The sequence below is a fragment of the Marmota flaviventris genome, chromosome 9 (genome assembly GCF_047511675.1).
Source record: "Marmota flaviventris isolate mMarFla1 chromosome 9, mMarFla1.hap1, whole genome shotgun sequence".
NCBI classification, from domain to species: Eukaryota; Metazoa; Chordata; class Mammalia; order Rodentia; family Sciuridae; genus Marmota; species Marmota flaviventris.
In genome coordinates, this window is record NC_092506.1 from 102,726,369 (window position 1) to 102,751,851 (window position 25,483).

General features: G+C 50.3%; 1 protein-coding gene across 1 annotated transcript; it reads right to left on the reverse strand.

The window, feature by feature from the left end:
* Window positions 1-12,198: 12,198 nt before the first annotated feature.
* On the reverse strand, window positions 12,199-25,115 carry Scn4b (sodium voltage-gated channel beta subunit 4). The gene is made up of 5 exons (XM_027930474.2): window positions 24,933-25,115; window positions 17,727-17,899; window positions 16,546-16,774; window positions 14,483-14,612; window positions 12,199-12,684 (listed from the first exon to the last, which is right to left on the reverse strand). The coding sequence occupies exons 1-5, from the start codon at window positions 24,991-24,993 to the stop codon at window positions 12,591-12,593; spliced, it is 687 nt and encodes a 228-aa protein (XP_027786275.1). The 5' UTR covers window positions 24,994-25,115; the 3' UTR covers window positions 12,199-12,590.
* Between the last annotated feature and the right edge of the window lie 368 nt (window positions 25,116-25,483).

Consider the following 25,483-nt stretch of genomic DNA (forward strand, 5'->3'; position numbering starts at 1 on the left):
ACAGCTCTGGCCCTTCCTATCTCCACAATTCTAAAGCCCTGGTTGTTGTCATCACCTCCTCTCCTAACACCACCATAGTCTCAACCACTCTGGTAGACAGGACAAGGCTTTGGTTTGGTGGCCTTTATCACATACATCATGGTGAACCACAGCCACTCTGCACCCAGAACCAGCTGACCATACCCAGAGAGCTCTAGCTTCCTCGGGGCTTCCTGGAAAGACTGAGTAATAAAACATGTCTATGTAGTAAATGTTGACTAATAGGAGACAGGAAGGAGCCAAAAAATAAATTACTCATCCTTCTTCCCCAGGATGAAACTATTCAGAGAAACCACAGGTCTTCCAGGTGCAGTGGGGCACACCTGTAATTCCAGCAACTCAGGAGGCTAAGGCAGGAGGATTTAGAGTTCAAAGCCAGCCTCAGCAACTTAGCTAGGCCATAAGCAATTTAGTAAGACCCTGTCTCTAAATAAAACATAAAAAGGGTCGGGGATGTGACTCAGTGGTTAAGCACCCCTGAGTTCAATTCCTGGTACCAAAAACAAATAAATAAAATGAGAGGAAGAGAGAGAGAGGAAGAGAGACAGAGAGAGAAAAAGCTTACAGGTCCCCAGGGACAGTCCTTATGCTCCAGCAACCAGGTGTGTTGTGATGGAGCTGAGTTCAGATCAGTAACACATCACCTTGTGCTTGTTTTCTCTCTTGTTTTCCTGCCTCAAGTCTTTTCTCCCTTGCTTCCCTGAGATTGAATCTTCCTCCAATAAAGTGTGAAGATATAAGTTTAACTTGGAAAACTTCCATGGGGTTTACATCCTAGTTAGAGAAATATTCAATATACAATAAACAAGTAAAAAAAAATACATGTCTGGTGGAGATAAGTGTTAAAAAAATAAAGATGAGAAAGTGAGTGAGCAGGCTCAATGGTGTTATTACAGACAGGTGGCTCTGTGGATCAGATTTCCATCACTGTAACAAAACACCTGAAATAATTAACTCATAAAGAGAGAGGGTTTATTTTGCCTCACGGTTTTGGAAGTTTCAGTTCATGAGCTATTGGCCTGTGATGAGGCAGTGCATCATAACCAGAGCACATGGTAAACACAACTGCTCACTTCGCCACCAGGAAGCAAGAGAGTGAGGAGGGGACAGGGGCCCCGTAATCCCTTTCAAGGACATGTCCCCAATGACCTAAGGACCTTGCAGTAAGCCCCATCTCTTAAAATTCCACCACTTTCCAGAAGTACCACCCTGGGACCATGCCTTTAACACATGGGTCATACTATAGCAGTGACCAAAGGAATCTTCTCTAAGGACATGGCCTTTGAGCAGGGACCTGATTGAAATAGGACAGTGAATCCTGTGGTTATATGAGGGAAGGGCATCCTAGTAGAACAACAGCAGATACAAAGGCCCTGAGACAGGAGGAGGCTGATATTTGGAGGAACAATGAGGGAACAATGAGGCTGAGGTGGAATGAGTCCACAGGACGGTGTCAGAAAGAGAAGCCATCAAGGAGGTGATGGGCCAGGACAGTAGCACCTTCGGGGCCACTGTGAGCACATTAACCTGGAAGGTTCTGAGCAAAGGAGTGACATCATCGGATCGTAATTATCCTAAGTATGACTTACATGCCATGACATCCTCCCTTTTCAGTGTATAATTCTGCCAGTTTTGACCCATGAACACGAGTGAGCAGCCACCCCGAGGGTCCATCGCCCCCCAGTCTCCCTTGCCCTTGGTTGCCAACCCTTCTCCCAATGACAGCCCCTGGCAGCCACTGTTCTGCTCTCTGTCCCCATGGTTGCTTTTCCCAGAATGTTATATAAATGGAACCATAGAGTAGATAGCTTTTTTTAAAACTCTATTTTTAGAGCAGTTTTGGGTCTAGAGCAAAATGGAACAGAAGGCACAGTGAGTCCCCAAACCCCCTGCACACAGGCCTAGCCCCCCTCTATCAGCACCTCCACAGTGGCGTCCTGGTCACAGCTGGTGACGAGGCACCTTTTGGAGTCTGAATCCTTTCCCCGAGCATCATGCACCTGGGGTTAGTCCATGTGGGTTCATGGAACTTTTTGTCACTGAGGAGCACTCCGTCGGGTGGATGTACGACAGTGTGTTTATCTACTACTCTGGCTCACGTGCTGCAAAATTAGTCCCCGGTGTGGCAGTGTGGGGATGTATGGGACCTTTAAGATGCTGGGCCGAGGGGGAGGCAATTACGCCAGGAGGGCACCACCCTCACGAACAAACGGGTAATGCTATCTCAAGGGAGGTCCTGATTAGTACCTTGAGAGTCAGTTGCTATAAGCAAGGCTGACACCTCCCCTGGGTCTCTCTTGCATACAGGCTGCTTCTCTCTTCTGCACACACTCTGGCCACTATGATGCCATCCACCAAAAAGCCTTTATCAGCAGATGCCAGTGACAAGCTCTTGGACCTCCAGAACTGTGAGCTAAATAAACCTTTTTTTCTGCAAAAAAAATACTTAGCCTCAGATATTTTGTTACAGCAACACAAAATAGTCTAATACATCCGCTTACCAAAGAACATTCAGACTGTGTCTTGGTTTTGACAAAATAAAACCTCTATCAACATCTCTGTACAGGTTTTTGCATAACATAAATTTTCATGAATTTTTTCTGACAAGGATGGAATAAGAGAAAATGGATTTACTTTTCCCATCTAAAACACTGCAGAAAAACATGAAATGGTTTTCAGACATAGAACCTAAGGCAGCACAGGCCAATGATCCTTGAAAGAGGAGAAGAAAGTAAAGGAAGCTCTACAATCACTACAGTGAAGGGAGGGGATTCCAGGGTGCTGGGGGCAGCCCCTCAACTTCTATGAAACAAAGAGATGGAGTGAGGAGACCAGGATGCCTAAGTGGACAGAGATCCCCCAGCAAAGCACTAAAGAAGAGAGAGCTTCACACAGAGAGAGCTCCCACGGGCCACAAGGGGTCCCCTTAAGACTTTGGCTACTGACTGAGACGTGTGTGAGGCTGAGGAAGGAACCACAGGAGAGGATTAGAAGGAGCAGGACCTGGACCAAGTTCATTCATGTCGCCAACAACGAAAATAGCAAAACTTCATACTCCATAGGAGTTGAGGAAGAGTATTCAAAGGATATTGCCTCAAACATGGAGGAAGCTCAGCCCCACATAAAGGCCGTCCTGTGTGAGCTCCAGGGATTGTTCTCTTGACTCCTTTCTGGGGTCCTTTCCTCAGCTGAAGGCCTGATAGCGACCCTCTGCAGATCTCTGCCGTCACCTCCCCCAGGTTCTCAGCACCTCTCGCAACTCAGAGAGAATACTCGGCTTATCCTGGATCCTCCACCCCCACTGACACCTAGAAAGTGCGCCCAGGAGCAATAGTAAGGCTGACTTCATCTGTTCTCCTCTCAGGAATCACGGTTCTCTCCTTTGCCCATCATCCAATGTCCTAAAACCATTGTATCATATCTTTTCCCAATTTTTTAGTTGTTTAAGGTGCAAAGGTACACGGTCCCCTATGACTCTATTTTGGCCAGAAGCAGAGATGACATCATCTCATTCTGTTTCAAAATGACCCCTCTGGAAACTAGACTAAGGATAGCCGAGGCCAAAGGCAGGAAGATCAGTGGGAACTACTGCAGTGGCCCAGATGAGAGCCAATGGTTCCCAGCCAGGACGGCAGGCTGGTGAAGAAGAGGGTAGTTGAGTTCTTAATATTTTGAACATAGAGCTGATGAAATTTGCTCATGAAAAGGTGTGAAAGAAAATAGGAGTCATGGTAAACTCTAAAGGTGGAGCCTGAATGGCTGGATGAATGGGGAATACTGGAAAGGAGCAGATTTGGGCTCAGAATGAGGTGAGCTCATGAGTTTAGTTTTAGTTGACAAAATCATGTCTGCCAAGACATCACAAACCACTCCCCTCCCAGATCTGCCCCACTCAGCCGGCAGCCCCTCCCTACCAGAAACTAGAGGGTATCAGCTCTGGGTGCCCCATCTGGGCCGGCTTCTCCTCCCATTGACTTGCCTTCAGAGGGGCCCTGCCTTCAGCGGATACTTTCCAAGAGCTTGTGGAACTGTCACCTGGCTCAGACACTCCTTATATAGATGGCCAGGACCGCCACAACCTGCACAGTCATTAATTCAGAAACTGGCAAGGGGCGATGGGGGATAAGAAAAGACAAACAGACACACATAGAGAGAAAGCTGAGACCAGGTGGGATATTACACCAGATAGCAACGCAATGATCCAGAGGCAACTCGGCACATTTATTATATAGGTTTTATCATCAAAAGGTTATTTGTGGGGCTGGGGTTGTAGCTCAGTGGTAGAGCGCTTGCTTGGCACATGTGAGGCACTGGGTTCACTCCTCAGAACCACATAAAAATAAATAAATATAGGCATTTTATCTATCTACAATTTTAAAATCTTACGGGGAAAAAGGGTTATTTATGGGAAAGTTTCTGCAAAGCAGGCCAGCTTGAAGATCACAGCCCTGCAAGACGTTGTGGTTATCTTGCTATACTCAGAATCCTCTATCCCTGGGATCCAGTGTCCGAGTTTCAAGGTTAAAACTGATAACTCTGAGCTTTTGCACAGAGTGACCAGGGCTGGTGTTGCCATAGCAACTGGGCAATGTTAACTTGTACTTTTGCACAAGGAGATCCCAGCGCAAGCACACCACCACCACGAAGCAATCAGACACCTGGATCCATATCACCATTTTCCACACAGGACTATATACTTTTCAAAGTATTTCACACCTGTTATTTCACTTGACCCCAAGAGCACCATGCAGTAGATGTAACTGTCTCCCATTTTACAAGTTAGGGAACTGAAGCTCAGAGAGGTGAGCTGGTTTGCTCAAGGACATTTCACTGGTAAATGAACCCAGAGTCCTGGGAGTCTAAGTTCAAGATTTCTCTTTTCCATATCTGCTTTCAGGCAGTGCAAGAGGCCCCACATCTCACCTGTTAACCCTCTCCATGCCTTTGTCTCCATGCCCTTGCTAAGCAATGAGCTGTGAGAGAGCATCCTGCTGCTGCCACCTGTGCTTTAGTGTCACCGTGAGTGTAGGTACTGATGGAAGCCAGAGAAGGGGCTGCCCATGCCCCTGGGAAGTGGAGCATCCTGTCCTGAATCAGAAGGATCTTCAATTTTCTGGCTTGAACCTTAAGTCTACCCGACAAATGACTTGATAATGTAGCCAGAGACTACAACACAGGACTCTCAATCTCTTGGCCTCCCCCTCTTCAAAGTTACCTGCATTCCTTTTCCCCTGGACCTCCTTTCCTCCATCTCCATAGCAGAGGTGTGACCTCACCTGTCTGTCTAAGGCCAGACACTCCACCTGACTTCTGGGCTCCGCCTCCTGGGGTCCACCCAGCGACTCTTCCCTCCCTCTCAGCTATCCCAGCTTTCCCTCCCCCTGTCTCTTCCCGATCATATTTAACCTGGGTGAATTTCTTCTTCTTTAAAGCAATACCATCCACCCTACTTCCTACCTGGACCAAAGCCCTTCACAGCCCAGATACTTGAAGTTGCAACCTTATCACTGGTGCCATTTCCCCTCCCCCACCAACTCCCAGCACTGGGATCAAGCTTCTGCCACCTTCCTGACCTGGCCAACCCAAGCCACTTTGCTGGCTTGCTGGGGTCACCATTGACCATAGTCATGTCTGATCTGATTCTTAACCATGTTCTTAATGCCCCTGTATACCTTGGTCTCAAAACATCACTCTACCTTGGGCTTGGGCTCTTCCTCAGCAGCCCGTTTCTGGCCTCCTCTTCCTCCAACACGAGGAATGGCAGAGCCCAGGATTCTCCCCACCCACAATCAGATGAGCCCACCTGCCCCAGGCCCTGAGCAGATCATTCCTCCTAACACCCAGACTTCTTACTGGCAGCTGCCACCGTTTGGGAGCAGACATGGTGTAACGTTGCCTATTTTTTTGTTGTTGTTTTTGTTTTGTTTGTTTTGTTGTTGTTGTTGTTTGTTTGTTTGTTTGTTTGTTTTTTGTTTGGTACCCATATTTGTACAGATGCCCCAGCTGCTGGAAAGCTAAAAGTGGGGAGTTAACTTGACCCAGTTGCACTCCCTGGGGGTCAATTTGACCCAGTCTGGGGTTACTGAATGCAGGGAATTGGCCAAAGACAGGAATGGGAGGGAAAACTGGGCCCAAAGGTCTTTCAAAGAAACCCTTTCGATCCCTTAGAAGCAAAGGTTCAGGCTCCTGGAGGTTAGCAAAGCCCATGTCTCTCTCATGGAGCATCAGAGGGAGAACAGGCCTGGAGGAGAGGCGAGGAGGCTACCAGTGCAGTAGGTGGGGATAGTTTCCAGCTTTTCCACAAAGGCCTGCCTGAAAGGTCCCCTAATCACTTAGGTAAACTTCCATCTTTACTTTCATCCATCTGATCTGGGTGATCACTACCAGCTCAAACCAAAAACATTGAAGTTATATATACTTTTTAAAAAATTTTTTTTATGTTTTATTTTTTAGTTGTAGTTGGACACAATACATTTATTTATTTATTTGTTTATTTATTTATTTATTTTTAGTTGTACTCTCTGCCTTTACTTTTATTTATTTATTTTTGTCTTTATACATGTATTTCATGGGTTTTTTTTTTTTTTGCATTGCAATTCTTATTACACATATACCACAATTTTTCATACCTCTGTTTGTACATAAAGTATGTTGACACCAATTCGTATCTTCATAATGTACTCTGGATAATGATGTCCATCACATTCCACCATCCTTGCTAATCCCCTGCCCGGTCCCTTGTCCTCCCACCCCTCTGCCATATCTAGAGTTCGTCTATTCATCCCATGCTCCCCCTCCCTACCCCACTATGAGTCAGCCTCCTTATATCAGAGAAAACATTCTTTTTTGGGGATTGGCTGACTTCACTTTGCATTATCTTCTCCAACGCCATCCATCTACCTGCAAATGCTAGGATTTTATCCTCTTTTATTGCTGAGTAAAATTCCATTGTGTATATATGCCACATTTTTTTATCCATTCATCCACTAAAGGGCATCTAGGTTGGCTCCCACAGTTTAGCTATTGTGAATTGTGCTGCTATAAACATGATGTGGCTGTGTCCCAGGGCCTACAATGTGCTAGGCGAGCATTCTACCACTGAGCCACAACCCCAGCGCCCCTTTATTTTTATATGGTGCTGAGAATTGAACCCAGGGCCTTGCAACGTGCTAGGTGAGCGCTCTACCCCTGAGCCACAGCCCCAGCCCTGAAGTTACATGTGCTTCAATCCGGGTTGAGTCTACATGGAGCTGGCAAGGGGCTTAATAAACAGAGTGACCCCATGTCCAGGTTTGCTCAGGCCATTCCCAGTTCCTAATTTGGTTCAGAGACATTGGGTCACCTGTCTGCTGTGACTACTGGATGACACAGTGGTAATAGGGGTGTGACCAGTCCCTGGGACTGATCCTTACAGGAGTAACTTCACATTCAATGCACAGCATCACAAGAGTGTTGTGAATTCAGGCTCAGCCCAGGAACCCTCAATATCAAACAGGTATATTGCTGATAAGTAGGTGATAGGAGGTCCCAGGCAACAAGGAGCTCCTGCAGACAGGTGAGTGGCAGCACAGGAAATCCTGGTGATAAGCCCATGTGGGGGGTGGGGTGGGGCTCAGAGCACCGTTACTCCAGCTGAGAGCTGGAGAAGGCAGCTTTGTCAATGACAGTGGCTGAAATCAAGGACCTCAGCACCTTCTGCCTTCCTAGGTTCCTTGACATAAGAAGAGTCTTTTAATGAGAAGTTTTGAGAATATAGCATATGGAAAACCCTCTGAAATGCAGTGTGAGGTGAATCCATTGAAAAGAGGGTTCAGGTATAGTGAGAAGAATGTAAACAACACCCACAGTTTCATTGGCCATGATTTCAGTTACCAATGTCAACGGCAGTCTGAAAATACTAATATCTGGGCCAAACACAATGGTGCATGCTTGTGATTGCAGCAACTCTGGAGGCCGAGACAGGAGGATTGCAAGCTCAAAGCCAGCCTCAGCAATTTAGAGAGACCCTATCTCAAAGTTCAATAAAAGTAAAAAGCACTGGGAATGCAGCTCAGTTTTCAAGACTTCAGAGTTCAATCTACAGTGCCAAAACAAAACAAAACTAATATTTGTCTTGGTTCTTGGTTCACATTTATATAACATTTATTACAGTATCATTATAATTGTTCATTTTATTATTGTGTTTGTTAATCTCTTATTGGTACACTAAACTTTACCATAGGTGTATATGTGTGTATAGCAAAAAATGCAGCATATATAAAATTCTGTACTACCTGCAATTCCAGGCATCCACTGGAGATCTTGGAACACAACCATTGCATATAAGGGAGCTTACTACACCCCTAGCTCCTTCCCAGTCTGGACTTACGCCCAGCAGCTAGAAATTCCTTTCTGAAGGCAGGTGTTCATTTGCAGCAGATTCTACCTGGAGGCAAATGCTAAACTTGGTGAGGGGAGAGGAGCCTGGGAAAGAGGATGTTGTGGCATTTGGTGGTAGTAGATGCATCAGCACACAGGGAGGGCCCTGGCATCAAGTCCAATATGAGAAGGACAACTTTCCAGCTTCTGCAGAGAAAGTGCCAGAACTAAAACAACCTGAATGTCTGTGAATACGCCAGAAACCCTAGGCCTTTTACATGTGTTATCTCACCTAGACAGGTAATGTTTTAGACATAAGCAGACTGAGGCTCGGAGAAGGTGATCTTCCTAATTACAGCTGGCAAGAAATAAAACAGGCCAGGTGTGGTGGCACACCCCTGTAATCCCGGTGGCTCAGGAGGCTGAAGCAGGAGGATCGTGAGTTCAAAGCCAGCCTCAGCAACTAAGCAAGGCTCTAAGCAACTCAGAGAGAGCCTGTCTCTAAATAAAATATTTTAAAAAGGGCTGGGGATGTGGCTCAGTGGTTAAGAGCCCCTGGGTTGAATCCCCAGTACAAAAAAAAGAAAAAGAAAACAGGAACCCAATTCTTAATTAGTCAAAAATAGAAACTCCAAACCCCAAGTATTAAATATAATTTTTATTTCATCCAAGGCAAAGCTAAATATAATTCTATAATGCAAAACATGTTGTAGAGGCAAGACAGTCTGATCACGTCCATTCTGTGCTTGAACACGAGTCAGTGCAGGGTGTGTGCACATCTGTGCCTCCCAGAGGCACCCTTGGACCCTGGGGCTCCTAAGGCCCGCCACTGCATCGTTTGATCTATAAAGTTATATAGGAAATTGACTATGGGTATTGTCATCCAAGCCAGAGGAATAAACCATGCATAAGATAGTCGAAAGCACTGCATATCAGGTGAGAGGTGGGAGGGTAGGGACTCCAACCTGGGACAAAGTAAAGTGCAGCAAGCCATAGGATTTTCCCCAGAAGTCCCCACTCTTGGCACTCCCTCCCCCCAGCCCTCTGATGGCAGCTGTAACAGAGATGGAGTCACAGAGAGATGAGATCCAGGAGCATGGCTGGCCTTTCCCTCCATGTCTTATTCTTTCTCAACCTCCAGCTCTGGCCAGGAAAATGGCTCCTGAAATCTTCAGTGTCTCCCCCATCACGCACCACCCCTTTCATGCACAGCTGCCCCCTTTAAAGGTCCCACTTTCGCACCTGCATTGCCTGCACAGGCAGGTTTGCATGAGTGTGCATCACTACACACGAGTACCCCCACACCCCGCACCGTCTCAGGAGCACACCCTCAAAGCCCGGGCTCCATAAGAGCTGGCCAGCCAGATGTGTGCAAAGCTGTACCTCATCAGCCCCTCTCCCAGGCGTCTCTAGCATCACAAGTTCATTCTGACTGCCTTCTGTTTAATCCTGACATGTGGGAAACCCAAGGCATCCACTGCACACATCCTAATCTGAGGTCAAGGATGAGGAGTTCTGAACTTTGTCTTTGGTCTCACGGACATCACTGGCAGTGCCCAGGGTCCTCAAGAGCAACTTTGCAAACGGATCTCTCGAGCCCACAAGCCCTGGGAACACCCTCACCAGCTCTGACCCACCATTGGAGACCTGCATGTAGCTAGGATCTACTTGTGCCCATAGGCACCCTATTGCAAATCCATTCAGATGCTTCTCGAGGGGCATAATGCTGTGATTGAAACAGGACATTCTTTGATGTGGAGACTAAGTTAAATACTCTCAGACCCCACTCACTAAAACCAGTAGTGACCCAGGCATTGGGATAGCGAGAAATATGCCCCTTACAGTCCCAATCATCTCTATTGGAAACCACCAAACAAGAGCCATGGACAAGAAGCTTCAGGCCTCAGTCAGAGTCAAGGTTTCTAACATTAAAAAGACTAGAGAATTCCAAAGGGGAGGAGTGGAAAGAGTGTGTGTGTGTGTGTGTTGTAGGGATGGGACACAAAGATGAGGACATGACAGACTTGGAACAATCCCTCCAATTATAAAACTGCTTCCCAAATCCCTTTCCAAGCTAAAAAGATTTTTAAAACAAAACTTGCCAAGTCCCACGACAGTCCTGTGAGGTAGGTAAGTAGTATTACACCCACTGGATAGATGGAAAAGCTGAGCCCAGAGAAGCTGCGAGGCCTGCCTGTAAGTCAGCAGAAGACCCAGAAGAGGGGAGAGGAGGTTGCCCTAACTCTTCCACTGCTCTATGCCTGAGGTTCCTCCCAAGAAAGCAAGAGGCACCCCAGACACTCTCTTCAAATGTTGACACTGGGAAGGGAGAAGAAAGCAGTGGTTTTTGCATGAAGGCAGCTGGAAGAAATTTTCTAAGTGTCTGGGGGCTCTGATCTATCTATCCCCAAAGCCAAGAAATCTGACCCCCAGTCCTTGAAGAAGGAAAGGAGGGGAGGGGGCAGTTCAGAGTGGGGATCTGCAAACCCATCAGGTTGGGCAAGGGACACTAGCCCCAGCCATGGGCATCCTGCAGGTACTGCTGCTCCTCAAATTCCTCCCAAGTTCCATCCTCAGGGACGCTGGTGATTGCCTCTGGGCAGGAGAGTCCTGAGGCCACCCCCATGTCCTCTGGAAAACGAGGTCTACTTCTCTCCACCCCTCCTATGGGCCCAGAAGCAGAGTGTCAGCCCAAAAGGGAGAGAGGGGCTGGGACCCCACACAATCATGAGGCCCCATCATGACATCTTGCCATCAGGGTCCTGGATGGGAGCATCTGGCAGGCGTCTCCAAGACTCAGTCACTGATATCAATGACACAACTCCAGCTTCATGGCCTCCTCATTGATACTGGGAAGGAGAGGGTGGGGACCACACCAGAATGCACAGTTCAGGGGAGGGCATAGGAGCTGGGACTCCAGGAGCTAAGGCACAGTCTAGCCCACCCTCAAGGGGTATGCAAACCCAGTTCTACCAAAAGCAGAGGAAAAGTGTGGGTGCCCTCTCCCTGCTCCTCCCCAGCCCCAGGGTGGGACTGGGGTGGCCCAGCTGAGCAAAAAGCACCTGGAAAACTCCAGGGCTCTCTCATCCAAAGAAGAGAATCCCTGAGGCAAGGCAAACCAAAGGCTGGGGATGAGCAATCCTGGGGACGGGGGACAAAGGTGTGATGGGGGGCCAGGAAGAGCAAGCCAATGAGATGGAGGTTCAAGGGGACAATTCCCTCAAGCAAGATGACATCACCTGCTGTTTCAGGGGAAGGGTTGGAGCAGGGAGGAGCTGGGGTCAGGAGTGCTCAGGGTGGCCATGGTCCTGCCATGCCAAGGACACAGGCTGCCAGCATTGTGGGGCTGGAGTGGGCGTTGCAATGGCCGAGAGGCCTAGGACATTGGCTTGCCCACCTCTGCAGCCCAATTCCCCCCGGAAAATGCTAGAAAAAATGTAGGTTAGCACTCTAGTGCTCCAGAAAGGCTGGAGGGGCCTCTCCATGACAACACAGAGAGCAGAGGGACAGGCTAGGTGGGCTGGGACCCCTCAAGACCAAGATGGCCAACTCTCACTCAGAGGACTTAGAAACTCGGAGCTAGGGACAGGACAGGGAGCAGGACAAGGCAGACAGGCACTCCAGGGTGGGGGGAGGGGAGCTCCCCATTTCAGGGTCTGTGAGAGACCAGTTATCCCACCAAATCAAGTTTGCCTCATATTGTGGCCCCCCCCTCCAGCAGCACCCCCACCCCAAGGCCTTCTCCAGAGTCCTTTAGCCCCCTCCCACCCAAAAGGGTTTGTTCCCCACACAAGGCTCCAAGGTCCAGTTTTGGGGGCAGGCTCACTGATCCCCCAAGTCCCTCTTGAGGAGAAATCAGAAGGAAAATCAAGGTCCTGCTCACTCAGTGGGGGGAGCCAGAAAGAGCCCCCATCTTCCCAGGTGTCGGGGGACCAGCCCCGCCTTTCCCTTTCCTGAACTTTCCACAGGCCCCCTTCCCCGGCCAGTCCTTGTCCCTGGGAAGCCCTGGCTGGGGAGGGTGTGGGGCAGGCTGGGCAGGACACTGGTTTCTCCCTGCCCGGGAGGACTACAGTTTGAGCCAAGCAGCAGATGTCTCAGGCACGTGGGTTCTACGGACGGACGGACGGGCTCAAGCATCATTGTCAGGATCAGAAAGCCAGGCCCCCTGCAGCTGCTTGGCCTGAAGCAGGGCCTCAGACTTTTGTGGGTGGTTTCTCTTCTGCCTTGGAGCCAGGCAACCCGTTCTCCGTGTTGTCATTCCCGGAGGAACTCACAAGACACTCCTTCCTGGGGAGGGAGAGAGAGGTGCACAGGTGAGCAGAACAGGGGATGAACTGGGGAGGGAGCCACGGTCTCTGACCTTCTAAGAGCTAAGGAAACCAGAGGCCAAGTCACCTGCCTCTCGATGCCTTGATTTCCTCGTCTATAAAATAGATGGAACCCTGACACCTTCTTCATGAGATGCTGTGAGGAGTAAGCATATCTAAAAGGGGAAATGGACTCAACAAGGCCTCGCCACCACCTCCTTGTCTCAACATGGCCACAAGGGTCACGAGGGTCAGGTTCAGGCTGTACCACCCCAGGGGGAGGGTCCAGGCCAGCAAGGAATATTCTGAGGACGTAGAGCTCTTTCCCTCAGTCCCACCAGGCCCTTCTCCCTGAGCTCTGTGAACAAAGGCAGGGGCATAGCAGCCGTGGGTGTGGCCTCAAGGATGGCAGGTCGGGCAGAGGGTGGTGGGACAGGATAGAAGGCAGAGAAAGGAGACGTGGTCAGCTAGGAAGACACCTCGAGGGCCGGACCCTCACCCCTGGCCACCCTGAGCTGGACGGGTTCTGATATCAGTTTACCCCTTGTCCACAGCAGAGTCCTGGAGGATGGAAAGAACTCATGCAAAGTTTCTCCTGGACTTTTACTGTAATGTCCCTTTCCTTGCTGTTCAAGGGACCCTCTCAGGCTTCCCTGAGGCCTATACTCAGGGCCTCCAGCCTCTCCCACCCAGTCCCTCTGTCCCATGGCCAGACCCTTTGATCTTGAGGAGTGGGGCTTGGGGGCCTGTAAGCCCTCACCAGTTCTCCAGTGGCGTCAGAGGGAAGCCACTTGCAGCTGGGCTCCCAGGCCCCCAAGATCTGACCTCAATCCCTTCACAGACTCTTCTCCTTTCCTTTACCCAAAACCCCACTATGACAGAAAAGGCCTTGCTCCCCAGACACACGCCCACTGCCCGGCTCTGCCTTTGCTCTCAATGCTTCCTCCACCTGGGCCACCTTCCCCTCACTGTCCCAGGGATGAAATTATACCAACAACAATACCCAAATATCACCCTCTTCCAAACTCTGCAACAACACCTTATCACACCTATTTTTGCTGGGATCCATCCCCTCTGTGCCTGGTATTACATTTACTTGTGCATGCGTCTTGTCTCTTTCACCAAAGGACAGAATCATTCCTTCCAGAATGTCTTACAGCACCTGGCACAGTGCCTTGCACACAGTACCTCAAAAATAGCCACCAAGTGAAAGAATGAATGAATCAACTCTAGAGATACTCAATGAGCAAGAAGGACATGGTGGCAACAATTTTAGGGTTGAGGCCAAATGTGTCAGAGTTCAAATCTCTTTCACTTACTAGCTGTGTGGCCTTAGTCATGTCACTTAACTACTCTGAACCTCACTTTTGTTCATCTATAAAAAATAAGTGATAGGTACTCTATAAAATACCTGGTGGAGCACTTAAAGTGTGGTAGACATTTGATGAATGATAGAATGAATTATAATTATAATTATAATCTGTAGCAATCTCCTGGTGTACCAGTGTCCTAGCAAGAAAACACTTAGCATGTATTTATGTACATAACGATCCAGTGTGTTCCATTAATACAGACTGGGAGGATGGGGAAGAGCCCCGAGAGGGGGATGACAGTTGCAGGGTTAGCAAAGGTGGTGGTAGGACTCGGAAGGGAGGGTGGAATGAAGAGACGGAAGGAAGGCTGCGGCTACCAGGGGCAGATGAAGGCGAAATCAAAGGAGCAGGAGATGGGAGGGGGGTGAGTTGGGGACCCAGAGCCTGCCAGGGAGGTCAACTCACTTTTTCTCCCGGGTCTTCTTGAGGACAAAAGTGATGAACTTCTTTAGCAGCAAGATGAAGATGAGGAGTCCAATGACTCCACCCACCACGGCCAGGATGATGAGTGTCACTGTGTTGTCCACTTCTTCCACTATGTGGCCAGAGCAGAGAGGGGAGGGCGGGGAGGGGGAGGAGGAGTCACCTGGAGCCAGCACCATGGAGGGCCAGGGCCAGCACCACCCCCCACAGGCCACCAACCCTCTCCAGGCCTACAGCAGGACAGAGGAGAAGCTGGAACATCCATCCGACTAAGGAACAATAGGACCCTGTCCCCTCACCCTCCTCATGCACACCCTCCCCAAAACTCACACACACGTTTGGGATGAATCAGAATTTGAGGTTTGAGCCACAACTTGACCCCCAAATTGTCATGTGAGAATTTCCTTGCCTCTTTCTAGGCAAAGATAACCTCACGGTGTCCTCTCTTGCCTCCTTCAGACTTTGGCCAGCGAGGCCTTCCTCGGCCACCCTGCAAACCCCCCACCCGCCCTGCTGCTTTATCTTTCTCTGCAGCACCAACACCACGGATCTCTCTTTTTAAGTCACTCCTCCGCTGGCAGGAGGGGAAGGGAATTTCCCAAGGAGCAGGAACGTGCCCATCTTCTCCCGCTGGGCCTTGAGCATCTACAACATCATTTGCCACATGGAGGGTGCTCAGTACACACCTGTGAGTGGATGAATGACTCAAAAGGGAGACCTTAAGGGACTTTGTGAGGAGCAAAGAAGAGAAGGTAAGTGAGAGCTCTCACTCAATGCCTGGCACCCAGAAAGCCCCCATAAATGTTGGTCCCCTTCTCCTCTCCTCTCTCCAAAAAGGCTGAGCACAAAGCAGAGTGACAGAAACCCAGACAGAGAGGAAGAGGTGACACTATACCAGACCTCACTCAGATGACTCCAGGCTCCGAAAAGGCTCCCCAGATCGCCTCTGGCTGTGTCCTTGGTACGCCAATATTGAACCCATGGTGTCCCCCCTCTCCAGGCACTCCATGTCCTCCAGGAGAGCAGGGGACCCCCAGGGACACACAAAAGGCAGTAGAATTGGAGCCCTGGAGTAGCTGCTCTTCCCCTGTGCTCAGCTCCTGAGGCTCCCTAGTTTTGCGGGCTCTTCCGCAGGGTGAGGCCCAGCCTCGCTTCTCCCCTGCTGCTTATCACTCCCTGATTCTCTAAACACCTCCAGCCTTAGGGTCCTGTGACCACCTGGCTCCTTATCACATCCATCCTTACTGTCTAATTGGCCCACCCACCATCAGACTGCAATTCCCTACTAGGAGATAAGCTCCCAGAGGGCAGGGACCATGTCTTCTGTCTCCATTATAGGTGCTGCCATGGATGTATATAAGTCATCTGCCACATTCCAGTTATTCATTTTCTTGTCCTCTGACCTACCCTGAACTGTACATGCCTCAAGTATACTGTGTATCATCCATAACATGTTTTAATACAATACCTGACATTCAACCAATATTTGCTAACAGAATACACAATAGTAACAGTCATCAGCATTTACACAGAGAGCTTAACTAGCCATTCCTAGATAGTTCCTCCAGCCATCACAACAACCCTAGCAGAATGCAGCCATATTCCCATTTTACAGACCAGAAAAAAAAAGGTTCAAAGAGGCTAAGTGATTTCACAAGCCACTCAGTAGCAGAAGTGTTTACACTCCCGGATGTAACTCAGATACAATTCCAGTAACTTTTTTTTTCCCCCTGTACTGGGGATTGAATCCAGGGTCACTTTACCGCTTAGCTACATCCCCAGTTTTTTCTATTTTTTATTTGAGACAGGGTCTCATTGGGTTTCTGAGGGTCTCAATAAGGTAGTGAAACTGACCTACAACTTCCAATGCTCTTGCCTCAGCCCCCCAAGTCCCTGTGCACCACCACACCAGGCGGCTCCAGTAACTCCTGAAAGTGTAAGGTCACAGAAAGCACCAGTGCAGGCCACCGTGCCATTTCACTGTACCACTGAGATACCCCCAGCCCTTCCCACTCCACTGCCCTCATCCCAACCCCACTACATACATTTATCAACAACTTGGAGGAAGATGGTGGCCTGGTGCTGCAGGTCATTCTCCTTGGGGTTTTTCACATGACAGGTATATTTGCCCGTGTCGCTGAACTCCAGGCTCCTCAGCAGAATGGAAATGTTGTTCATCTTCTCCTTAGTGGTGCCCTCCAGAGTGATGCGGTCATCACCTTTCAACTTCACCCTAGGGTCGGACTTCTCATTCTTCACAGTTCCATCTATGAGCTGGGTCACAAAAAATTCAGAGTGATCAAGGGTCATGACATCACTCCAGCCCCATCCTTGGGGGCCTTCCCTGTCCAGGTCCAGAAAGAGCCTCCCATGAGAGGTGTTTCACCTTCCCAATTTCCTCTGCCAGAGTCAACAGCTCTGCCTGTCAAACCTGAATTCTGCCTGTTTCGGGCCAAACCCAGTTCCTTTTATTAAGGTCTCCTTGGAATGCAGCACATTCTTACTGCTCTCTTCATAAAAGCTTTTACATAATGACTCTGCAGATACCGCATGCATTTCCCTCTGCACTTCCCACCCTGTCTTTCTGACACTGAGTCCCTTGCTTCACTTAATTCTGCTCCTCCATCAAGACCCAAGTCAAGGCCACAGCTCTGTTCTTCAGCACCCTCTAAGGTCAGTGTTTAATTCCATCCAGAGGAAGACATGTCACTTCCCTGGGTCAGCCTGAGGCCAGGTCCCCTGCCAGGCTGCACAGAACTCAGCCGGCTGATTCACCCCTCACCCCACACCATTACTGTTCCTCCAGAGCCCCTGCTCCACCCCAGTTTCCTCGCTCCTTCCCTTCCAAGTCCAGCCACCTCCTTCCTTGTTCGTTCTCGTCTCATTCCCTCTCTCCAAGGCTTCCAATGGTCTTTTAGTCTCCTATTGTTTAAATTAAACTATCAATTTTTACACAAGCAATTCATATTATGGATATTTCATAAAACCAGACGGACAACTCTAGCCAAGAATTCTAACAGACCCAAAATTCTGGTCCCACCATCTAAACGTCCCTCCCGCCCAGAGTCTGTCTGGAAGAAATCTGGAAAAAGGGGTAACAAAAGTTGGGCTCTGGGGACCATCATAGTGGGGCTCAGCCCAGAACGACCATAGTCTGGGATGGGAAGTGAGCGATAGAGAAGGGAAGGAGAGACTGGACTGTCCTGACTGTCCCTACACCACTTACAAGCTTGAATATATCAGTGCTATTGTAGGTCCACCAGAAGCGGAGGTTCTCGAAGCCAAAGCAGCTGGAGAAGGTGCAGGGCAGCAGGATCTCCGTGCCATTGACAGCATAGATGGTAGTGGCCTTTCCCACAGACACCTCCAGTGACAGGGACATGGGGAGCAGGAGGAGACCTGTGTAAGGAGTACACTCTGCATTGGAAGCGGATCCTCAGGCTGGGCAGAGTGGCTTAGCCAGGAAGGGAGGCCTCTGTCACCCTCAGTGTCAGCTTCACTAGAATGATTCTTTTTACTCCAATTGAAATGGCTCACGTAGATGGGACTGAATTCTGGGCCCTTAGTACCTCGTGTGACACTCTAATTGACCACCAGGGGTCACCCCAACCCAAGAAAAGGAGGGTCGGCCGTTTTGCCGGGGAATCCTCGCCCCCGCCCCGCCCCCTCACTTAGAGACGCAGTCCCCGAAAGTGCCCAGGGACCGCGGGCGGTGCGCCCTACTGCATGCCTGGGAATTGCCCTAGGACGGTGCACCTCGTTGTGTTTGCGGAATCTGGGGGTGGGGGAGAGCGGGATAGGATAACGAGAAGAAGGAAAAAGCAGTCGCCGTTGTCCCCGCAACTGTCCTGCAGCCTCTCATCACCCAGCCCTGGATCTAAGAGAGACATCTTTGGGCCGGACCTTGCTTGATCATCTGAGGCCAGCGCTTTCTGTCCATCGAACGAGATCCTAACAGAAGGATGATGGACCGAGCGGGATGGCGGGGCGCGCACAGCTTGGAAATGGGCAGCAGCGAGGGCGGAGCGAGTAGAGCAAAGATGGAGAGAAAAGTAAGAGGGTAGAGACGCTGTGGAGGCAGATTCCCGAGGCACTGAAATGCACGCCTGCAAGCGGGGTAGCCTCGGGTGACCTGCTGTTCCCTCCCCCTCCAGAGAAGCGGGGCCTCCCTCCCCGCCACACCCTGCAGCCACGCTCGGCCCCTCATCCCGGAACAGCCGCGATGACCCCAAAGTTCTGCACAATCCCTCCGCAGTCGCAGTGCGTCCAAACGCCCCTGAGAGGCGACTCCACTAGCGGCCGGGATCCCTCCTCCTGAATCCTTGTAAGGGCACCTGGCCCCCCTCCCGCCCTGCACATTTCTCTAGGAAACCCCGCTCTCAAGGTCGTTGGGGAAAGGGGATCCGCAGCTGGACGCATAACTCTTCCTGCCCCTAGGGGCGAAACGAGTGTTTTCTCCCACCCTCTCAGGAGGACTTTAGGAATTAAGTTAGACAACTCCTGCCGCATCATACTTCAGTTTCCTCTTGTTTTGCCCACAGGAGAGTATGATGTTCTTGGTATTTTTGAACAATGCTTTCTAAATGACGGCGAAGGGGCTCCAAGGAGAGCTGGCAGCCCTGCTCCTGATCTCAAAAGGTCCACTCATTTTCGTGTCCCTTTTGCTTCTGGCAACACAGTGGAGTCCTTGTACCCCACCAGTTCAGAAATTACACCCATGGCCCAGTAACCCAATCACGACCCCTGCCACTGTCAATAATAGCAGTAATAGCTAATATTTATTGAGCATTTATTATGCGCCTGGCACTTTCCACCCTCACTCCTCTCCTTTGAATGGTATATACTATTATAGATCCATATTCAAAATGAAACAATAGAGACTCCAAAAGTTGGGTAACTTATCTAAGGTCAAGGAGAGAGACACTGCCACCATCCCATAGTTCCAAAGCAGGAAAATTCCTCCTTGCATCCTAAAATAGCCAGGTTTGCCCACCAGGACTCCAATTAGTGCTGGGATGTTATTTCAATTAACTGTCATTTTTTTGGTCAGCTCCTGTGTGCCAGGAATTGTTTCAGAACAGTAGTTTGCAAATTGAAAGGAATCAGAATCACCTGGAGGGCAGAAAGTCAGCAGGGCCCTGGAGCTACTGATTCTGTAGGTCTTCTGTGGTGCCACACAGTTGGCATCTCTTCAGAGCATCCCAGCTAATGCCATGGGTGTGGACCACACTTTGAGAAGCACTGTGCTAGAGGACTTATACTGTATTAACCACAACTTTTATTAGGATGTCAAAAGGTAGGTATAATTTTTTTCTCATTTTACAGATAATTAAAATTGAGGCTCAGAGAGTAGTGACTTGCCCAGGGGCCAAATGGTAAGTGGCCAACCTGGAACTGAACACTTACTGTACTACAGGATAGATGTTTTTATATAGTGTCCCATTTAATCCTTTAATAATCCTATAAGGTATTCATGGGCTGGAGATATAATTCAATTGATAAGAGTGCTTGCCTCACATGCACAAGGCCCTGGGTTCAAATCCCCAGCACCAGGAAAAAAAAAAAAAAGATAATACTATAAGGTAGTCATTATTTTTATTCCTAATAAACAAATGAAGAATGGGTTCAAAAAGATTAACTTGCCAAAACCACACACCCAGGAAGTAGACAAACAACTTTCAGAAATATGTCTGCTTTTCACATCTCGAAAAGAGCAGTTGTCAGGGCTTAGAGTTCCTTGGAGCTCCTGGGTTTCCCTCCCTTTTACCCTCCCCTATTCCCACTCCCCCACCTCCAGAAGTGAGTGGGGGCGGGGCAGGAACCAGACACAAGATTCCACCCTCTTGTCTGGGGCCAACACCAGAGGATGGCTTTCTAGCCGGAGACCCCCCCCCACACACACACACACACCCCTCTGCTCCTCACCCCTCCAACAGCCTCCACAAGGCTCAGGAGAAAAACAGCTAGATTCCTGCTAGCTACAGGGTTTCCTTGGGACTCCAAGGGGGCCGCAGGTCCCACTCCAATGTTCATTGGCACTCAGGCCCGAAAACCTGGGTAATGGAAAAGATGTGAGAACTCAAACCCCTCCCCAATCCTGGCCAGGTATTCAAGAGCACAAAAGACGCAATCAAAAGGGAAATGCTTTGGGCTGCTCTAAATGGAAGCAAAATGGAGCAAAAGAAAGGTTCAATATAGAAGACACTATTGCTTTAAGGTCTGGCTCACAACACAGTGAGCATTTCTGCCTGATATGGATGACTTAAGTCTAACACACTCAGAACTCTAGGAGGAAAACACTGCCATTCCTCCTTAGTCTGGGGGTGGGGGTGAGGGAAAGAAGCAGAGATGGCTTCCACTGAGTCCAGGGCCCCACCCAGGTTAAGGCATCCACCATCCAGCTCTCCCAGCAGGGTGTCACCTGTGAGGCTGTGCTGCAGGGATAAGAGAGAAGAAGGGTGCATGATTCCCCTGAGGCCTCTCAGAGGGCTGCTCCAGCAGATTGACCAGGCCAGGGGAGGACTGGTCAGCAGACACCACGCAGGCCCACTCTCCCTCTTGACCTTGAGAAAATCAGAAGTACCACATCCAGCATGCCCATCCCTAAACTCCACCGCAAAGGATGCCTATAAACTTTCCTACCTCCTGAACTTGGTGTGAAGCCAAAACAGAGATTTTAAAACACAAGAAGGGTTTGAGTGAGTAGGCACCCCACAGAGAGAAGAGAACGGTGTTTGAATGTGGAGAGGGGGCACGGTTGTCCCCATCTTAGACTTGGGTATAACCAGGGCACTCCTAGCTTCCCTTAATGACCAGTGTCAGCCAAGAATGTCTCCAGGCTACTCACACATTGATCTACACCTTCACCACGTACCACAGCTTGGATTATTTCCATGCGGCTGTTTCCCTGAAGTAAAGGACTTTCTTTGCTTCATCCTAAATGTGATACTTTAGAATGTCAAGGTGCACATGTGTGTTTGGGAGTGGGAGCCTCTTTCTGATCCTGAGCTGCTTTGTCTGGATTTTCAAGTTTTATTAAAGTAAAAAAGTATTCAGCATACTAAATATTCACACCAGCGGGACTCTCATGGCAACAACCTTACAGACCAAAGCAAATGGCAGGCAGGAAATATTCTGCCCCCTTTCCCCACATCCAGGGATCAGTAACACCCCCCTTCTCGGGTCAGGGGGAAGAAAGAGGACAACATGGTGCCCACTCTAAGTTTAGCTCTGAGGCTTAGCTGGCATGGCGGGCGGAAATTCAGCTGAGACACTCTAAACCTAGGGGAGTCAGAGAGGCTCAGAGTGAGAGCTGGGAGGCAGAAAATGGGCCGAGGACAGCAGGACAGGACCCCTCCTGAGGGGGAGGCCCTGGGGGCTGTGGAGGCAAGGCTGGGCCAGGCAAAGCCCTTGGGCCCAGAGACATAGGAAAAATTACAGCTCCCTTGCCCTAGGCAACCTGCCTGCTTCCTGCCCACCCCCAAGAGCTTTGCCAGGATAGAAGCATGCCCCTGAGACGACAGTGGATGCTCCGCGGAAACCAGCTTTGCAAACAAGTCCAGACAGTGTGCCTGTCCCACCTCTTATAGACCAGTGTGTTGGCCCAGACCATCCATGGCTTATGCAGATATCTCCTACCTCCCCTCAATGACCAGCCACAGAGCAAGGTGGTTCTCTGAGCCCAGAATCTACCCAGATGCTGATCCCACCAGGCAGTGGCCAATCAGAAAGGCTTCTCTTGTCCCCACAGGTCTGTGCCTCCAGAAGATTTAGAAAGAGAATCAACCATCCTTTCCAGATCCAAACCCATCTTCTTCCTCCACTGCTCCCCTTGCCTCTCCTCTTCTCCAGGAACCCTGGCTTCCCCTTGCCATTTTCTTCCTCTGAGTGGGAATGAACACCCTCTTCTTAATTGCATTCTCATTAAACAAGCCCTTAATAAATACATACCAAGGGAAAGAGGGTTGTGCAACACAGCACCCTCACAAGTGATAATTAAACACAGATCACAGCAATTAAGCAAATCAGGGAACAAGGAAGGGGTGAGCAGGACAGATATATTACCAGTTATATGCTTAGGAAACGTCTGGAACCCACATAAACCTCAACCACAATGATATGGCCTTGGAAACTGCTTCTACTTTAACAAAGGGCATCTTGCTGGGTTGTCCAAATTCACTGTAGTCTCAGCCTATGGCACTGAGTTTGGTATGGGGAAAGGGGAAGAGGACTCCCAGGAATTGACCGCTCTGGACCCAATGTCCCCTGCTGTGAAAACAGCAGTTCTGGGTCCCCCAAACCTTCATCCTTCTATGCCATGCTCCAGAGCCTCGCTTTTCCTCAGCCCAAAGCCCAAAGCCTACTGACCTTCCCCCTCACCATAATTCTGATAAAGGGAGGCAGCTTGGTGGGCCAAAGCCCAAGAGGCTGGATTCTGTCCCATTGGACCATTCATTGACTGGTCATGCAGCCTTGAGCAAATCACCAACCCTTTCTGAACCACGGCTTCCTCATCCCCAGAAGAGTTCCATGCTATGGTTTCCAAAGGTCCTGCCTGCTCTGATGCACCCAGGCAATTGCTACAGCTCGGCTATCCAGTCCTCTCAGCATCTCCCCCACAGGACCCACAGCATGGATGTCCACAGTCTCAAACTCAGAGCAATGTGTCTGTGAGGGTTCAATCAGTAACTGCTTGGGAAAGCTCAAAGGGAGACCCTGTTTGAAGTCCCTCTGCAAAGCAGAGAGGCAGGGGGCACAGTTGGTGGGGCCTGCTGGCCTCCACAGTCCTTGGAGGAAGTGGGGCTTCCACCTGGAGAAGTATACAAGATTCAGCCTCATTTCCCCCATTCCCAGCCACGCACGCGCTCGCTCACACATGTGCAAACACACAGTTCCCAGGTCTCCTGATTGCCCACCGAAGCCTAGTTTTATGAACATTCTAATAGTCCTAGGCCTGGCATCCCACCACCAACCAAGCACAGGAGGCATAGAAGCTCACAACATAATGTGGGGGTAATTTGGCGACTGGAAGAGTTCCAATGTCTCAGTGACCAATGTCTCATTACCCCTGCCATAGCCACAGTGGGAACCTGGGCTGATCTGAGAGGGGATGAGGAGGAATTTGTGTGAAGTGGCACTCTGCCCACCCCATGAAGAGAAGCCTCAGGTGCCAGAAGCTCACTTCATTAGGGTCCCTCTGAAACCCACATGACATCTGTACCAAAGGTCTTCTGTCCAACTGCAGGGATGTAAATAAGCCATAGTGGCTTCCATCCAGCTTCAGGGATGTCAATTATCCAGTGGCTCCTGAGTAAAGATATCCTCTGGCTCCCTCCACCTCGAGGTACTGACATAACAGCTGGATGCAGTTTACAGATGCAGAAACAGTAGCAGCTTCCCTTGGAGGTTTCTGTCCCCAGTTTTCAGCACAAATACCTCTATCATGTGCCTGACCCAATGGGGAGGGGAGAGCTGCCCAAAGCCAAATCTGAGAAATATAAACAGGAAGGGGTACAGGTGCCAGAGATGGAGTCAGCTTACATTGAAGTCCAACTATGATTTATGAGGAGATTACACTCGGCTAATAAATATCATCCCCCAATCTCCTGGAGTTTGACCCTCAAAACTATCATGTGCATATTAATAGATATTTATAATACTCCATTCCCTCTGTGTCCTCTGGCATGTCCCCTTAATCTTCATAGTCACCCAAAAATGAAGATCCAGGAGCAGGATAAACAGGTCCTCACTACAGAATCTCTTAACAGGAAAAGAGACAAGGCCCTCCCTAAAAGGTGGCTTTTGAACGGTCCTCCAAATCCTTCCAAGCTCTTCCAGCACCTGGTGTGGAGCTGTGGGGAAAGCAGTAGCTCAGGAACAGAGCGGGGGAACCTGAGGGGAGGAAAAAAAAAAAAAAGGCCTGGGAGGAAGGAGATCCCCCTGGCCCCCGTAGCATGCCTGATGCCTGGGAAACACGCAAACCGCTCTGAGCAGGAGTGGAAAGCACCATCCCAACAATCACACCCACAACCCACCTGGCATCCCCTACACCCAAGGCACAGACCCCCTCCCGTAGCATGCCTGAGCCTCTGAACTCCGGAGAGCCCCGCTGCAGTCTCAATACTCAGCTCCAAAAGCCTGGAGCTGAAAGCGCCAGAGACAGGGAAGGAAAAAAAAAAAAAAAAAAAAAAACTCATCGCGAGGCTGACGGGCTGATGGGCTGTTGCGGGGGGTGGGGGGAGACGTACGGTCCCCAGAGAGCACAGCCTCAAATCCAGGCGACCGGCGGGAAAAGGGTGGCCACCGTACTCATTCTGTGCAGCGCTCCAACACCCACCCTATCCAAGGCACCCCTCTTCTCCAGTGTCCCCTCCTCTGGGTGGGGTGGGGGAAGGAAGAAACGAGAGAAGAGACCAAGCTGGGGCTGCCTTACCCAAAAGCCCAGTGCCCAGCCATCTCGCCAGGGCTTTGCCTCGGTCTCCAGCCCGGGACATGGTCCTGTTCTCTCCGGAGCGCGCCGAGGGCGCAGGGATGGGATACTGGGCACCACCGCGCTCTCTGCCCGAGGTCGGCAGTCGGCCCCGCAGCTGCCTGGGAGCTCTGCGCCGCGGGTCGGGGCTCGGGAAAAGTTAGCTGGCAGAGAGCGGAGGAGGGGAAAGGAAAAGAAGAGGGAGGCGCGCTCGCCCGCCTCCTGGAGCGGGCTGCGGGAGCCGGGGCTGAAGCGAAGGAGGAGGAGGAGCCGGAGCAGGAGGGGGAGGACGACTGAGCGAGAGCCGCGGCGAGGGAGGCTGCGCCTCTGCTCTGGAAGCGCTCCAGCCGCAGGAGGGGCGGTGGCCGCGGCGGAGCCCAGGGCACCCCCGCCTGCCGCGTACCCTGCCCCGCGCTCCCCGTTTCGTGGTCCTGGAGCCCCAGGACCAGGCTGAGCACCCAGTTTCCTCTCCAGTCGGGCTAGGCTGTGCAGCTTGGCACTGCAGGGCCGGTCCG